Consider the following 18587-nt stretch of genomic DNA (forward strand, 5'->3'; position numbering starts at 1 on the left):
TCTTCCATGTATTCAACCTTATTTCATGAATTTTATTCCATGTGTTAGTGATGATTAAATTATGCTTTGTGCAAAATACTTCAAGTTGGTTCCCCTTCCATTTCTTTCCCTCAGCCAGTGTTCTCCAGTTGTTATTTCCTTCTCTTTATTTTCTTTCCACTTAACATTCCATACTCCGACCCACAAAACACCAGATTTGTTTCTCCTGATGAAATCTTCCCACAGGGAGAACCAACCAGATGGCTATTTTGTCTCTGGAACATTTTATTCAGAACTATATCATCATTAAACAATACAACAGAGTTCCATGTTCTCGGGAAATAAGAGGGATGTAAAATCTGAGCTGCTCCTAGTGTATCAAATGTTCAAATAACTTATGGGAATGAATATGGGTCAAGCTGTTGGCAGCCATTAATATTATGACTGGTAAAGCCTCTTCATTGTCAAGGCTCAAATGAAATGGTAGGTTGCTATGCATGGCAGCTTCAACTCGTGGTATATGGCACAGAAAGAAAGAAAAACCATAAACAACTAGTACCACCACACAATTAAAGGTAACCATCACCGGTCTTTATCAATAGTGATAGATTAATTAACATTAGGTGTGCAAGTAGTGCTAAGTATTTCCCTCTGTTGTTTGACTAGGACTAGGCAGAATTTAAGCAGAAACCTCAGTTTTTATTTACAAGCTGATTTGCTAGTTTACTGTCACTAGCTTCCATAACAGCTCTATCCCAGCAACTGCAAGCTCATGCCAGTATATTGTTGCTATATTCCATTGGATAAATGCTATCGAAACAGTGTTCTGCAATCACAGATTTGCTCAGCTCTTGTAAGTGTGTGTGACACTTGTGCTCTTTACATCCATCCTCTGTGATCCTGATGGTCAGATTGATGCATGCCATGTCACAACTGCATGGGATACATTAGAAACCTGCTGTACGCAAATCAAGATCCTTGAAAGAGTCTCAATCTCAGATTGTGATTGAAAAATACATTCAAAGTCATATTTCCTTAGAATATGACCGATCCTATTACATAGCTGTATTAGTACTCTCTATCTACTGACTCGAGTTATTTTGTGTGCTTTGGTATTCGCGAATTTACTTTCCTAATGTTTTCATTCTTATCTATCAAGTTTGTTTAGTGTATTCCTTACTATCAGATGTTCCTTCACAGGAGACCATAGTTGGTGATGTGTGCAGTGGACTTAGTGTTGTCCGTTTCTTCGCTCCATATGTCGTATGACTGAGTGATGTGGCACAGTGATAAGACACTGGACTTATATTCCATAGGATGGTGGCTGAAATCCATGTCTGACCATCTTGATGTAGGTTTTCCTTGATTGCCCTGAATCACCTGATGTGAATGTTGGACAAGGTCCTTTGAACAGAGGAGTCCAGTATCCTTCCCCTAGTCAAAATTGTGCTCTACCTCAGTGATGTCATCAGCAATGGGGCATTAAATCCTAATTTTCTTTCTTGCTTTTGTATGTTATAGTTTTTTCTTATTGTAGTGCTTTTATGTTGTCATCAGAAATATAAGGTCTTTGTGTGTCAATTTTGCTTCTCTCAGTTGTTAATTGGCTCAAGTTCTAATATTGTACCATTCTGGTTCTGTCCCCCACCCTTAAACTACAGTGTAAAAGATATTACAGTTCGTCTCTTTGCTAAACATTGTTAATTATGTAAAGACTGTAAGCCCTCACAGAATATTTATATTTTAGAAAAACATTCCTGTGAGTACATCTCTATTGTTTACTACGATTCCAAATTTCATTGTGCTCCAGGTTGTATGATAAACTGGAAGTCTCTTGATAATGTATTGTAAGAAGATAGAGGCTTGCTCCCTTAACAGGATCTCGCTTGTTAAAGCACCTTGCAATTTAAACTCTACTTCCAATTGAAGACCGCTATACTCTTAATCTTTTGTAATTTTTTTTAAAACTTCCTGGCAGATTAAAACTGTGTGCCCGACCGAGACTCGAACTCGGGACCTTTGCCTTTCGCGGGCAAGTGCTCTACCAACTGAGCTACTGAAGCACGACTCACGCCCGGTACTCACAGCTTTACTTCTGCCAGTACCTCGTCTCCTACCTTCCAAACTTTACAGAAGCTCTCCTGCGAAACTTGCAGAACTAGCACTCCTGAAAGAAAGGATATTGCGGAGACATGGCTTAGCCACAGCCTGGGGGATGTTTCCAGAATGTAGCTCAGTTGGTAGAGCACTTGCCCGCGAAAGGCAAAGGTCCCGAGTTCGAGTCTCGGTCGGGCACACAGTTTTAATCTGCCAGGAAGTTTCATATCAGCGCACACTCCACTGCAGAGTGAAAATCTCATTCTGGTAATTTTTTTTAGTTTTTTGTGTATCCATAGAAATGGTAGGAGAACAGTGGTATCACAGACATATTTTGAGAACAGAGAAATAATATCGCTTTCTTGTCATGGGAGCCAAGGCAGACTTAAAAAAGAAAGGCTGTCCTTGACTCTAAAGTTGGCTTGAACACTGCTGTCGTCATATTGCAAACAGTATGCCCTTAGATTCTGACAGTGTTTCAGCTGATTACCCAACCACTTACAGATAGGACATGCAGTTGAACCTGTATTCTGAACTGTAGTACAGCTTGCATTCTTTGCTTTAACAGATTATTACCAGAAATTAAAGAAGTGGTAAGTAACTTGGCACTTACTCACAAACCCACATTAACATAAGCTTATAAATGATAGAGTGCAGCAATTAGTTGTCCTTTTTAGGTTTTATTATGCGAATCCAGATTTCAGCTAGTAGCTACACATTCTCAATGCACTATTTTCTATTCTGGATGCATGTAAGTCCCTGTTGTTCAGGCATGAGTCACAGTTCTTTGAATACTCACCAGATAGTGGCTAACTAGCCGAAATCTGGATTTGCATAATAAAATCTAAAAAAGGGCGACTGATTGCTGCACTCTATAATTTATAAGTCACATAACAGCCGCTGAGTGCACCCACTTTCTGAATGGTAGGTAATCTGATTAACATAAGCTCTAATTATTCAGTATCAGTAGACAAAAATATTAATATAGTATGTAGATAATTAACATTTCATTATTTTATTGACAGGTAATTACTAATAAAAACCTGAGATATGACTGAGAATATCATTGATAGGTGTGCCACAGTACTGATGTGTGTGAATTAGTGTTGACTGTTTGACTTTGATATTGTGACAGTTTGTAATTTACAAATACATGTTTATTGACACTTAAAACAGAAACAAAGTGCTTAGGTACCAATCATTGAGGCAGGATAAATGTGCCAATAGAGAAAATAGACACTGACTGCCAATCTTTTAGGACTTACTTGTATTTTATTGGAGGACAGAAGAAAATGTAATGGATAAAATTATAGATAAAGTGGGGGAGGAAAAATCATACATACATCATTCCAAGAAATAATTTTGTAAGGAGATGGAGGTAATAATGGGTGCAATCAGCATTCAAATTCCAGAGTATTGACAGGGTACTGGAAACAAATACATGAACTAAACTCGGGAAAGAAATTGCACGAGGCATGCGAGCATCAAAAGAAATGGAGAAAAAATAAGAAAAAGAAAGTTACGTGGAAGCTGTGGTGGGCAGCATAATTCATGAAAGGGTTGACAAAAATGACAAAACAGTGAAAGCTGATAAAGATGCGAGAAGACTGCAGAGAAGATAACAGACATTCAGAACGTGTGTATCTTTCATAACAGTCCTTCTGTTTACCAGAGAGGTCCCCACTCGGATGCTAGGAATACTTAATGAGTTATGTTTATGTGCTGAAAGGCACAAGATAACTACTCATATGTTTATCTGAGTTGTGTGCATTTTTTTACTCAAGCCAGTTGTCCAAGAGAAATATAACAAGTGTACAGTATTTTTTTAAATTTGATGTGGGGATTTATGACTGTTGCTGTAGTAACCTAATATAGATGGATCCTGAACATCATGATATTTGTAGATATATACATATACATATAATTGTTGTAACGTCAAGTTGAACACACATATTTCAAAACGACACAACACATATAAGTCACTGAGCAAGTTGACAAAGCAAGACATGTGAACACGGTAACATTCGAATGAGCACTGAGTCCAAGTCTAGCGGCCGCTGGCTGGCTGGCCGCTTAGGTGGCGTGGCTGCTGCATGGCTGGCAGACAGCGCCGCATGTAGAGGACACACGTAATTGCGTGGCGGCACTTTGAATGATCGGCGAGCCACAACACTTTTCCCCCCTTTGAAATTTTTGCACTGGTCTTGATGGAGGTGGCCTGTAGATTGCTAATGTCCTTAGGCGTTGTTTGACTGGCCGTAAAGTCTCGAGGAGGAGGCTTCCCGTACGGACGGAAGTGTCCCCGATGATAACGGGTCGAGATGACAGGAGACGTAGGGGTCGAATCTGCTGGGGCCCCATGCACCAATCTTCCTGTTGCGGCAAGTCCAGTTGATACAACAGGAGACATGGGCGATGTGTCGGCGTCCGTAGGAGAAGGAGGTGAGTAGATTGGCTCCGACAGGTGATGGTCATCCAGTTCCTGCATGGGCACATCTCCTGGTGGTGTCTGTTCTTGTACTGGCACCAAGATGACGGTGAGAGGGCTGCGTTGTGAGTAATGAGAGATGCCAATATCCCGAGCATCAGGTAGAGCCGAAGGTGGTGTAGCAGCATTCGGAACAGGCGTTGCCGGCACACGAGGCTGAAGCTGGTCCGAATAATGCACTGCAACACCTGTGTCCGTCTGGATTTCATACAGGCGTCGACCACAGTGTCGTAAGATGTGTCCAGGACTCCATTTTGGCTGCCTGCCATATCCCCGTACCCATACAAGGTCGTCGGTGGTGAACCGGCCAAGCGAAGGCACCCGTGGCTGTGAGGTGGAAGGCCGCAGAAGATGAAGTAGCGTGCGGGGCTGTCGGCCATGGAAGAGCTCAGCTGGGCTGTGGTCACCCATGGGGGTGAAACGGTAAGAAGCCAGAAACTGGAGAGGAGCATCATCAGCAGCAGAAGTCATGAGTTTCCGCATCTGAGCCTTAAATGTGCGGACCAGCCGTTCAGCCTCACCGTTTGATTGTGGATGGAACGGAGGGGCTGTGACATGCGTAACGCCGTGATGCGCACAAAAATTCGCAAATTCGGAAGAGGCAAATTGCGGACAATTATCAATAACAAGAGTAGGGGGAAGGCCTTCCAAAGAAAAAATGCGGGCGAGAGCACTTGTGGTTGCCGCGGTGGTAGGTGACGTGCAGCGGACAATGAAAGGAAAGTTAGAGTAGGCGTCAATGTCGCCAATAAGTAGGAGCCAATAAGTACCTAAGAAAGGTCCTGCGAAGTCAGCATTAATGCGCTCCCAGGGCGTCTCAGGCGAAGGCCACGGTGACAATGATGACTTCAGGGCGGCGGCCTGTGATGCACAAGGGCCGCAGGCAGCGACCATGTGTGCTATTTCAGAGTCGATGCCAGGCCAGTACACATGATGGCGCGCCAGAGATTTTGTGTGAGAGACACCCCAGTGCCCTTGGTGAAGGAGGCGCAAGACCGAAGCACGCAAAGATGCAGGTACCACAACACGCGTCGAAGCATTGTCAGTGGAAAGGAGGATAACACCATCCCTAGCTGTGAGGCGGTAGCGCAAAGCGTAGTAGTTCCGCAGCGGGTCAGAAGTCTTAGTGGACGGATGATCTGGCCAACCCTTCTGAATACAGCGTAAAACCCGAGAGAGGGTAGGATCAGAACCCGTAGCAGATGCCAGCCGGTCCCCGGTGATGGGGAATCTGTCCACAACACGCTGCTCGGCAACATGCAGGTGGAAACACAAAAGTTCATCCCTATCGAATGCCAGATCAGGACCCATGGGAAGGCGGGACAGGGCATCAGCATTCGCATGTTAAGCTGTCGGCCGAAAATGAATCTCATAATTGAAACGAGACAAGTAAAGTGCCCAACACTGGAGGCGGTGTGCTGCCTTGTCGGGAAGTGACGATGATGGATTAAACAAGGAAACAAGTGGTTTGTGATCCGTAACAAGATGAAATTTGGATCCATAGAGAAAAACACTAAACTTATGAAGAGCATAAATAATGGCCAAAGCTTCTTTTTCAATTTGAGAATACTTTTGTTGGGCATCCGTGAGCGTTTTGGAGGCATAAGCAATGGGTTGTTCAGAGCCATCAGAAAAATGGTGCGCAAGGACTGCACCGACCCCATATTGAGAGGCGTCCATGGCAAGAACAAGATGTTGGCCAGGTCGATAAGTAGCCAGGCACGGGGCCTGTTTCAGGATAGTCTTCAATGTCTGGAAAGCCGCGTTGCATGACGTGGACCAGTGAAAAGACACGTTTTTATGCAACAGGTGATGCAACAGCTGAGCCACCGACGCAGCAGACAGTAAAAACTTGTGATAGTATGCTATTTTCCCCAAGAAGGCCTGCAGTTCTTTAACAGATGTAGGGCGAGGAAGGGCATCAATCGCGGCAACAGTTTGCTGAAGTGGTCGAATATCATGGCGAGAGAGTTGAAACCCCAAGTACGTGATAGATGCCTGAAAAAATTGTGATTTCTGAAGATTACTCTTAAGACTGGCAGTCTGTAAGACATGAAAAAGTGTGTGGAGGTTCTGAAGATGTTCTTTAGTGGTGGAGCCAGTGACAACAATGTCGTCCATGTAATTTATACACCCAGGGACAGGGAGCAATAATTGTTCCAAGAATCGCTGAAAGAGAGCAGGGGTGCTGGCAACCCTGAACGGCAATCTTTGGTATTAATAGAGGCCGAAAGGCATGTTAAGGACCAGAAACTGCCGGGAAGCAGTGTCAAGAGGAAGTTGATGATAAGCTTCCGACAGGTCAATTTTAGAAAAATACTGGCCTCCAGCAAGTTTAGTGAACATTTCTTCAGGTCGGAGCATAGAGTAAGTGTCGATGAGGCATTGAGCATTTACAGTGGCTTTGAAATCGCTACAGAGACGAATATCATCATTTGGCTTAGCAACGACAACGACAGGAGAGGAACACTCACTTGAAGTGACAGGAAGCAAGACCCTGGAAGCAGTGAGATGATCCAGCTCCCGTTTTACCCGATCACGAAGGGCCACAGGAATGGGCCGAGCCCGAAAAAACTTAGGCCGAGTAGTGGGTTTGAGCGTGATATGAGCTTCAAAGTCGTTTGCTTGGCCTAACCCAGGAGAAAAAAGGGACGAAAATGTCGTCGACAAGGAATCCAATTGAGCATAAGGAATAGCATCAAAGACGATTTTGACAGAGTCATCTATGGAGAACCCAAAAACACGAAAGGCATCGAAACCAAAAAGATTCTCTGCATTACTTTGGTCGACCACAAATATGGGAACAGTGCGAACGACGGATTTGTAAGATACCTCATCATTAAATTGTCCCAAGAGAGAAATCTTCTGTTTATTGTACGTCCATAGTTGCCGAGTGACTGGTGATAGGAGTGGAGAACCCAACTGAAGATACATCTGAGAATTAATCATAGTGGCAGCAAAACCGGTATCCACCTGCATGCGAACATCCCGACCAAGGATTTGGACAATGAGCAATAACTTCCCTGAAAGGGAAGAAGTGCAATTTACAGACAACACGGAAGCAGAATCAGCATCACAGTCATGAACATCATGTATGCGGTCGGATTTGCAAACGGCAGACACATGACCCTTCTTTTTGCAATTGTGACACACGGCCCAACGTTGGGGACAACCCTCCTGTGAATGTTTCGTAAAACACCGCGGACATCGAGGAAGTTGCCGGGGGTTTTGCTGCAGTTTCTTAGAGGGTTGTTTACAGTTAAGCCGAGGCTGCGCATGGGAGCGTACTGCAGCCACGTTGGCTGGCGGGGACGCACCGCACGCGTCGTCAACAGCGCACAGAGGTTGTATTTCCCCGACGTCACCCCATGCCTCTATCTGCGCCCCAGCGGCGCGAGAATTTTCAAAAGACTGCATGATGGATAGGACTTCATCTAGAGTCGGATTAGCCAACTGAAGGGCACGTTGCCGAACTTCTTTGTCGGGCGCCGACCGGATAATAGCATCCCGTACCATGGAATCGGCATAGGATTCTTTGTGAACGTCAGTAACAAATTGACACTTTTGACTGATTCCGTGAATTTCAGCAGCCCAAGCGCGATAGGATTGATGCGGTTGTTTTTGACAGTGATAAAAGGTAACACGAGAGGCTACCACATGCGTTTGCTTTTGAAAATAGACAGACAGAAGTGAGCACATTTCAGCAAAGGACAAAAGCGCAGGATCTTTCAAAGGAGCCAATTGCGACAACAACTGATACCTTTGAGGTGAAATCCATGAGAGGACCAGAGACTTACATGTTTGTTCATCCGTGACATGAAGTACCAAGAAGTGCTGTCGAAGACGTTTTTCGTAATCAGACCAGTCTTCCACCATCTCGTCGTAAGGAGGAAAAGGAGGTATAGACAACGATGACAAACGCCCCGCATTTGATGCTGCGACGAAATCACGAATCGCATTTGTGAGAAGTGTTTGCTGTTCAATGAGACCGTGCAATAGTTGCTCGACAGTAGCCATGGAAACCTGTGGGTCAACGATGAAAAGGAAAAATCCGCTACCTCATCACCAATTGTTGTAATGTCAAGTTGAACACATGTATTTCAAAACGACACAACACATATAAGTCACTGAGCAAGTTGACAAAGCAAGACATGTGAACACGGTAACATTTGAATGAGCACTGAGTCCAAGTCTAGTGGCCACTGGCTAGCTGGCCGCTTAGGTGGCGCGGCTGCTGCATGGCTGGCAGACAGCGCCGCATGTAGAGGACGTGCGTAATTGCACGGCGGCACTTTGAATGATTGGCGCGTCACAACAATAATGTACATCATATATTAAAGAATTGGTAACTAAAAACATGCCCATATTAGAATTCAACCTTGTGTCAAAATTTCAAAGCAGTCCGTGAAGAAATGAACATCTGCATTTGTACTTATATAGAAACTGTGAATGTTCCTAATCACAAATCTCTGGAAGTTATTGAATGAATACTTCGAAATTTTTGCAGGATGTTGCATTGGAATACACATCTTTTTTTATATGTGTATTTTTTAAATATATGTAATATATATTTTTTATAAATTTAATAACAGGGAAATGTTCTTACAAAAAAAAATCTCAAAACGTCTCAGGTATTTAATAAATATAAGAAACAGGCATCTACAAATGTGCCTGAAATGCTGCATCAGAATTTCGAAGCAGTTGCTCAAGAAGTTTCAAAGATACACGATTTTGAACAAATGAAGATTTACATTTTTATTTGTATTGATTAAGTCATGACTACAACATTTCATATCCCTGAAGTTGCTTGTTTTGTTCATCAATTCTACTCAATTTCTTGCCAGTGAAACAGTTTTATCAGATATAAAACTACTGTCTGCCACTATGTAAGTGTCCTCAGAATAATAATGATGTGAGAAAATCGCAATGCACTATAAAGATCACTTGCCAATTTTATTATCCTGAAACACTGATGTTGGGAGAGAGGATCCCATTAGCTGAAATAGTGAAGCAGTTACCATGGTGCAGTGTTGCATATCACATTAAGCAGATGACAATTCATTCTTACAGGAAATGTGGTGATGCTCATGTCGGAATAAAAACCTGTCAGAATTTTCAAACGCAATGAAAAGTGTTGTTAATCATCCTTTGGTTATGTATGGTCTGTCATTGGTTGGTACATTGGGATAATTTTGGGCAATATTGGATTTATTTAAGATACCACATAAAATGAACCACAAATTTAGGAAACTAGCAAGAAGCGAATTATTAAAGTTTATAACAGTAGTCTAGGTAAGCAATTTGAGAAAGTGTGTGTGTGTGTGTGTGTGTGTGTGTGTGTGTGTGTGTGTGTGTGTGTGTGTGTGTGTGTGTGCGCGCGCGCGCGCATGTATGGGTAATTGCTCAAACTGTTTCTGTTTCAGCATATTGTAAGTAGACACTCCTAAAAAACAAAAACAAAATGTGTGTACACTCCTATACTTAATGAGATATGGTTTACTATCATTTATGTACTCAAGAAATTAAAAATTATGCATTTTTCCTAACAGGGCAATCTAAAAAAAGTGAAGGAAATCATGCACATGTTGCAAGAAGATCAGGTGGCGCCAAATGTTCACTCATTTGCTGCTTGTCTTGAGTGTGCTGGTCGCTTGCCTGAGAATGACGGAACAAAAATTCAACTAGTACATTTCCTGGATGAAATGAAGGAAGCTGTAAGAGAAAAATTTTCCTAACTATAATCTTTGCGACTACTTTTTACATCCACTAATCAGAAAATACAGTGGCTTAGAAGTGATAGCAGCAAATTACCTTAATTAGTCTGAATAAGCTTTTGGTGTATAAATAATTTATGGAGTAAAGATACCAACTCAATGGAGGCACTGAGTTGTTGAGAGGCATATCAACAAGACTGATAATGTTATTAGGTTTCAGACAAATCCTGCTTCAAAGTTCTCAACAGCTTCAGAGCAGGTGATTCAGTACCTTAGCTGTTTGCTGAGTTATTTTTACTGCTTAAATTATTTATATTTTACCAAGTACATCCAATACAGTATTTAATCTTTTAATCTGTATCTCTGTTGTTTAAGTTGAAGACATTTTTTTCAATTTTAGTGGTGTAGTTTAATGAAACTGATATTAAATAAGTCTGGTGAAAGTGGGAACTGGAATAGCAAACTGCTGCTGTTAGTTTTGACCCCATTCTACTTTTACATAACCAAGGTGCTTTGAAAATAAAAGAGTACGTTGAAATTAAATGTTGCAGCATTCCTTGAGCCTTTTTCAGAAACAATAAGGTTTGAGAAATTGAATGTGATCAGTTATGGTAATTTGCTTTGCTTCATAAAAATAAGGAAGGAAAAAACAGGGAAAAGCTTCTATTGTGGTGACATACACAGTTACACTGTGTATCTGAATTTTTTTCTCTGCTAAAGAACAGAATTTGTGTTGAGCATACACATTGGTAGATTCTGACAGTTTTGTGTTTCTGGATAAATCTGTAACAAAATTTGTAACTGAATATATTGTAATAACTCATATAGTCAGACTGTATCTTATTTAAACAAACAAACCTAGATAGTTTACTGATGATAAAAATCTTAAACAAATGACAATAATCATATTTACAAAAGCTTGACATGGTGTCAAATGGAGATATATCCACAACCAGTTATTATTCTTTTTTATTTTTTATTGTTATATTTTTATTTACGTCAGTGACTTATGGAGGCCATGTGCAGCACTTCAAATTGTCAGACTGCTAAGCAACTATCTCTCTGAAACTTCCTGGCAGATTAAAACTGTGTGCCCGACCGAGACTCGAACTCAGGACCTTTGCCTTTCGCGAGCAAGTGCTCTACCAACTGAGCTACCGAAGCACGACTCACGCCCGGTACTCAAAGCTTTACTTCTGCCAGTACCTCGTCTCCTACCTTCCAAACTTTACAGAAGCTCTCCTGCGAACCTTGCAGAACTAGCACTTCTGAAAGAAAGGATACTGCGGAGACATGGCTTAGCCACAGCCTGGGGGATGTTTCCAGAATGAGAAGAGTGAAAATCTCATTCTGGAAACATCCCCCAGGCTGTGGCTAAGCCATGTCTCCGCAGTATCCTTTCTTTCAGGAGTGCTAGTTCTGCAAGGTTCGCAGGAGAGCTTCTGTAAAGCCTGGGGGATGTTTCCAGAATGAGAAGAGTGAAAATCTCATTCTGGAAACATCCCCCAGGCTGTGGCTAAGCCATGTCTCCGCAGTATCCTTTCTTTCAGGAGTGCTAGTTCTGCAAGGTTCGCAGGAGAGCTTCTGTAAAGTTTGGAAGGTAGGAGACGAGGTACTGGCAGAAGTAAAGCTGTGAGTACCGGGCGTGAGTCGTGCTTCGGTAGCTCAGTTGGTAGAGCACTTGCCCGCGAAAGGCAAAGGTCCCGAGTTCGAGTCTCGGTCGGGCACACAGTTTTAATCTGCGAGGAAGTTTCATATCAGCGCACACTCCACTGCAGAGTGAAAATCTCACTCTGGAAACATCCCCCAGGCTGTGGCTAAGCCATGTCTCCGCAGTATCCTTTCTTTCAGGAGTGCTAGTTCTGCAAGGTTCGCAGGAGAGCTTCTGTAAAGTTTGGAAGGTAGGAGACGAGGTACTGGCAGAAGTAAAGCTGTGAGTACCGGGCGTGAGTCGTGCTTCGGTAGCTCAGTTGGTAGAGCACTTGCTCGCGAAAGGCAAAGGTCCCGAGTTCGAGTCTCGGTCGGGCACACAGTTTTAATCTGCTAGGAAGTTTCATATCAGCGCACACTCCGCTGCAGAGTGAAAATCTCATTCTGGGAACTATCTCTCTCTCTCTCTCTCTCTCTCTCTTTCTTTCTATCGTGTTTCTGTGTATACTAAATTTAGATGTTGTACATTTGTACATTTAGTTTTCACTTTCCCCTCTCTCTTTTCTAAAAGAAAGACTGACAATAATCCATAAACAGCTAAGTATTACTACATGGTAGTAAAAGATTGAAAACAATCACTACTCTCTTGTTCTATGTTTATACTCTTCTGAAATGTTTTATAGTGTAATATTATACTTGTACACATTTACCATTCATTGCACTTTTTAGAGCAGTGTATAATGCTGTCTGATGTTACTTGAGATTAATTTTTCTGTCTGATGTTACTTTTCATGGACCTTTTACATTAATTTAATAAAGTGTAAAATAAGAAAATATATCTTCTTGATCCATCATGGAACTGGGCCTTATGGGTGTGACCAAATAGTTTATCACATTGTTCATCCTGTATGTACCACTACAACCAAATATTTCAAATGCTGTGTGGTAGGGGCGAGTACCTCTCAAGAGTTCTCATATCAGATAAGGAGAAAGCCCCATGCATGCATGGGTGGATTGAGAAATGCCTGTCAGGTGTTTCCACAGCCTCCACCTAAGGAGAAGGCCATGGCACACTCATTGTGTCATCACCCAAAGCGGGCCAGGCTTTGCAAATTGCTGCACTGACAAAATCGAGGCAGTCTTTCTCAAATGATTTTACAGAATCTATTTGGTAAAAAACTTGATTTATGTGTTATTTGTAGCTTTGTATATCAACTTCTTGGTGAAATGCCCATTATTTGGTTAATGCTCATAGTTATTGTGATATTTCCTATATATGTAACAAATTCAGAAACATTGCGATGAAAAATGGGGGTCGCTATGATTTTGTTCTTGCATATCATACCATATGTTGCTGTGAATGAAATACCTAATTTTGCTTTAGACTTTGGAGGAGGTCTCTATCTGTCTCCAATGTCGAGAAAATAGATTTTAAGTAGCATATTCATCTCTGATCATCTCTGATCACAAGCGCGGGAATGAAGTATTCATAACATCCGTCATATATCGCTAACTGTTTGAGGTATGGGAACAAGATTTTGACCAATGATGGCACCCAAAGAGAAGAATGTTTTGCCATATGGTTAACATACGGAACTACATCTGTGCCAATATAGCAGAAGCTACAGTTTTTGTTTTATTTTTCTAACCAGTACTATAATTTTTGAAAAGTTATAGACAACTTGTGAAAAGAGAATTTGCTAGTATGAAAAACATGAAATTTCTTCTCTTATGTTAATGTAAACTGACACAGTGAAACTTGCCAAAGTATTTTCTTTCCACGCTTCATTTGTCTTTGACATATGAAAAATTATGGCAAATAGTGTATCATTTTTCCATTCCTATCCCTATACAGAGTGAGGGAGTGAATCTTCTTACTACAAACATCTCTTAATTCATCAGTCAGAATTGCTAAATAGTTTACTGGGTCAGTTCTAGTCTACACCAAAAATGCATAGTTGTGTTCTATTAGAAATCTACATCTACATCTACATCCATACTCCGCAAGCCACCTGACGGTGTGTGGCGGAGGGTACTTTGAGTACCTCCATCAGCTTTATCTTCTGTTCCAGTCTCGTATTGTTCGTGGAAAGAAAGATTGTTGGTATACCTCTGTGTGGGCTCTAATGCCTCTGATTTTATCCTCATGGTCTCTTCGTGAGATATACGTAGGAGGGAGCAATATAATGCTTGACCCCTCGGTGAAGGTATGTTCTCAAAACTTCAACAAAAGCCCGTACTGAGCTACTGAGCATCTCTCCTGCGGAGTCTTCCACTGGAGTTTATCTATCATCTCCGTGACACTTTCGCAATTACTAAATGATCCTGTAATGAAGCGCGCTGCTCTCCGTTGGATCTTCTCTATCTCTTCTGTCAACCTTATCTGGTATGGATCCCACACTGGTGAGCAGTATTCAAGCAGTGGGATTGCATTTCCTTAGGAGTCTTCCAATGAATCTCAGTCTGGCATCTGCTTTACCAACGATCAACTTTACATTATCATTCCATTTTAAATCACTCCTAATGCCTACTCTCAGATAATTTATGGACTTAACTGCTTCCAGTTGCTGACCTGCTATATTGCAGCCAAATGATAAAGGATCTTTCTTTCTTTGTATTCGCAGCACATCACACTTGTCTACTATGAGATTCAATTGCCATTCCCTGCACCATGCGTCAATTTGTTGCAGATCCTCCTGCATTTCAGAACAATTTTCCATTGTTACAACCTCTCGATATACCACAGCATCATCCGCAAAAAGCCTAAGTGAACTTCCGATGTTATCCACAAGGTCATTTATGTATATTGTGAATATGTATATTGTGAATAGCAATGGTCCTACGACACTCCCCTGTGGCACACCTGAAATCGCTCTTACTTTGGAAGACTTCTCTCCATTGAGAATGACATGCTGTGTTCTGTTATCTCGGAACTCTTCAGTCCAATCAGACAATTGGTCTGATATTCCTTATGCTCTTACTTTGTTCTAAACGACTGTGGAGATCTGTATCGAACGCCTTGCGGAAGTCAAGAAACACGGCATCTACCTAGGAACCCTTGTCTATGGCCCTCTGAGTCTCGTGGACGAATAGCGCGAGCTGAGTTTCACCCGATCGTCTTTTTTGAAACCCATGCTGATTCCTACAGAGTAGATTTCTAGTCTCCAGTAAAGTACTTTTACTCGAACATAATACGTGGTCCAAAATTCTACAACTGATCAATGTTAGAGATATAGGTCTATAGTTCTGCACATCTGTTCGACATCCCTTCTTGAAAATGGGGGTGACCTGTGCCCTTTTCCAATCCTTTGGAACGCTACGCTCTTCTAGGAGACCTGCATTACACCGCCGCAAGAATGGGGACAGTTCCTTCGCGTACTCTGTGTAAAATCAAATTGGTATCCCATCAGGTCCAGCGGCCTTTCCTGTTTTGAGCTTTAATTGTTTTTTTACCCCTCTGTCATCTATTTCTATATCTACCATTCTGTCATCTGTGCGACAATCTAGGGAAGGAACTACAGTGCAGTCTTCCTCTGTGAAGCAGCTTTGGAAAAAGACATTTAGTATTTCGGCCTTTAGTCTGTCATCCTCTGTTTCAGTACCATTTTGGTCACAGAGTGTGGGGACATTTTGTTCGATGTATTTGATGCCTGTTTATCTGTCGTTAATAAGGTTACAAAAAACAAGATAATCGGTATGGAACTTCCTGGCAGACTAGAACTGTGTGCCCGACCGAGACTCGAACTCAGGACCTTTGCCTTTCGCAGGCAAGTGCTCTCATTCTGGAAAGATAGTCGGTACTTTATGAACCTTTTGATACAATTCATTAAGGTTAAAACAGCTTATAAGTATAGATAAATTATGTTTAACACTTGAAAAGATATAAGGTGAAGATGTTCACCACTTCACTCTGAATGAGTGTAGGAAAGAAGAGATGGTACACTTTTTTCTCAGATAAAGAAAGGAAAAATATCCTTTGGTAAATTTCAGTTGCAGCTTTTTCACTGTTAAAAATATGATGTGTTACACGATTTCACTGAAACTGCAACAGAATTGGTGTTCTAGTTTTGTCCGAAATGTTAACCCTTTCTTATTTGAAGAATCATCATCAGTTATGAGCAACAGCTACATTTTTCTGGTTGACAGGTTTAAGTTTGATTCTTTTGCCAAAACACGGTATAATTTGAATCACTTTGCAGTAGCTTTTGAGACAGAATCCTGAAATAGAATGTCTTGTTAAACAAACAGTTGGTGACCAGAGAGAGCAGTAGCTTACAGAAAATCTCACTGTGTCAGTTTACAATAACATAAAAGAAGAAATTTCATATTTTTCATATTCACTAGCTATTGACGACTTTCAAAAATTACAGTACGGGTTTGAAAAAATAAAATAAAAACTTCAGTTTCTGGTAAATCACCATAGATAAAGTTCTGAATGTTAACCATGTGGCAAAACACACTCCTATTTGGTGCTATCTCTGGCCAAAATCTCATTTAGACATCTCAAACAGTGTATGAGATATGAAGAATGTTCTGAATATTTCATTCTCGCACTTGTTCGACGAGGAGTGAATTTGCTACATAAAATCAATTTTCTCAAGATCAGAGACAGATAATGGCCTCCTCCCAAGTCTAAAGAAAAATTCGATATCTTACCCAAGTTTCATTTGCAGCAACATATGGTTTAGTATGCACCAAACACTAAATTATAGCCTCCCCTATTTTCCATTCCAAAGTTTTCAAAATATCACGATAACAATGACCATCAATTAAGTGATGCAAATGATGGGCATTTCACCTTGAAGTTGATGTACAAAAGTAACATAGAAATCAAGCTTTTTTACCAAATAGATTTTGTAAAATCGTCTGAGAAAGATCAGAGAGCAGGTGCCTTTGATTCTTTCATTGCAACCGCTCACTGAGCCTGGCCCAGTGTGGTTGTGTCATACTGAGCTCACTGTGGCCTTACCTTTATGTGGTGGTGGTGGTGGTGGTGGTGGTGGTGGTGATTCTCCATTACAGCCTATATTCTGGAACTTTGGAGGCTTTTGAGCTGCAGAGATAAAAGCTTGACAAGTAATTGGAGGGAGAAAACGGTATAATTACAAAATTTGCTTTTCACTATAAGCAGAAATTTATAGTAAAAAGGCATGATTATTAATGCCAGCTGTATACTGAAAAAATATGACACAATGTGTGATACTTTTTTTATGATCTTCAATCCTTAGACTGATTTGATGGAGCTCTCCATGTTAGTCTATCCTGTAAAAGGCTGTTTGTCTCTGCATAACTACTCCATTGTACATCCACTTGAATCTGCTTACTGTAATCAAGCATTGGTGTACTGCTACAATTTTTATTCCCACTGCTCCCCTTCTTTCCCAACTTGACTAGTCCTTTATGCCTCAGGATGCATTCTGCCAACCAATCCCTTCTTCTCTTCGGCATCTTTTAAAAAGTTCCATTTTATTCTTGTTTGTAATGTTTGTCATCTACATTTCAGTTCTGTACAAGACTACACTCCAGACAAAACACTTTTCATGAAATAATTTTTTACACCTAAATTTAAATTAGATGTTATAATATTCCTCTTTTTCAGAAACATATTTCTTGGTATTGCCAATGTGCATTTTGTATCCTCTTTACTTGTGCCATTACCAGTTATTGTACTTCCATAATAGCAAAACTTATCTACTACTTTTAGTGTCTTTCTTAAAATAATTCTCTCACCATTTTGTGATATAGTTTGACTACTCTGTTTTATGTTTGTTTTACCTTGAAATTCATCTTGTAATTTCTTTTCATGACATTATACCATTCAACTGATATCTCAAGTCTTTTGCCCTCTCTGGCAGAATTATAATGTTGTTGGTAATACTTTTCAGTTTTATTTGTGCTCCCTGAACCTTATCAACTTCAATATTTTGCTTTGGTTTCTTGTACACATGAAATAATATGGGCAGTAGGCTACAAACCTGCACCACTCCTTTATCATCTACTGCCTCTTTTTCATGTCCATCGATTATTATAACTGCAATGTGATTTTAACTGATGATTCTGTAAATACTTCAACATAACAGTACCTGCTTCTTTGTTTCTGGCATTATTACATTTTTTGTTGAAGTCTGGGGATTTTTGCTTGTCTCATATATCCTTCAACCAGGTGGAACCGTTTTGTCGTAGTTAGTGTTTCTAGGGATTGTAATAATTATCAGGAAATGTTGTCTACCTCAGACCCCTCTTTGAACTCTCAGAACTCTTATCAGATTCTTTTTGCAGCTTCAGATTCCCATCTCATCTTCATTGATTTCATCTTCCCTTTTCATAATATTATCTTCAAGTTTTTGCCCTTTATATAGTCCATCAGTTTATTCCTTTCATCTTTCATCCTTTCCTTCTTTGTTTAGTATTGGCTTGCCAGCTGAGCTCTTGATATTTATACAGCTCCATCCACATGTTTCTTTAATTCTGCTGTAGGTGACATCTATCTTTTTTATAGTCATGCTTGCTTCTACAGTTTTGCATTTCACATATAGCCCTACCTGTTTTGCCATTTTGCACTTTTACTGTCTTGTGTGGCTTTCATCACATTCGACATGTGTCACTCTGGTTTTCGCAACCATGCACCTGAATGGCTGTCCACTAAGGCACTGGCAGGT

At 41.0% G+C, this 18587-nt stretch overlaps 1 protein-coding gene across 1 annotated transcript in view; it reads left to right on the plus strand.

The window, feature by feature from the left end:
- LOC124777195 (DNA-directed RNA polymerase, mitochondrial) overlaps nucleotides 1-18587 on the plus strand; it is a 283528-nt gene that overhangs the window by 37177 nt on the left and 227764 nt on the right. Inside the window, exon 6 of the mRNA XM_047252510.1 lies at nucleotides 10114-10278. Coding sequence (XP_047108466.1) covers nucleotides 10114-10278 — 165 coding nt within the window. The remainder of the gene's footprint in view (nucleotides 1-10113; nucleotides 10279-18587) is intronic.

Source organism: Schistocerca piceifrons, chromosome 2, assembly GCF_021461385.2.
Source record: "Schistocerca piceifrons isolate TAMUIC-IGC-003096 chromosome 2, iqSchPice1.1, whole genome shotgun sequence".
NCBI classification, from domain to species: Eukaryota; Metazoa; Arthropoda; class Insecta; order Orthoptera; family Acrididae; genus Schistocerca; species Schistocerca piceifrons.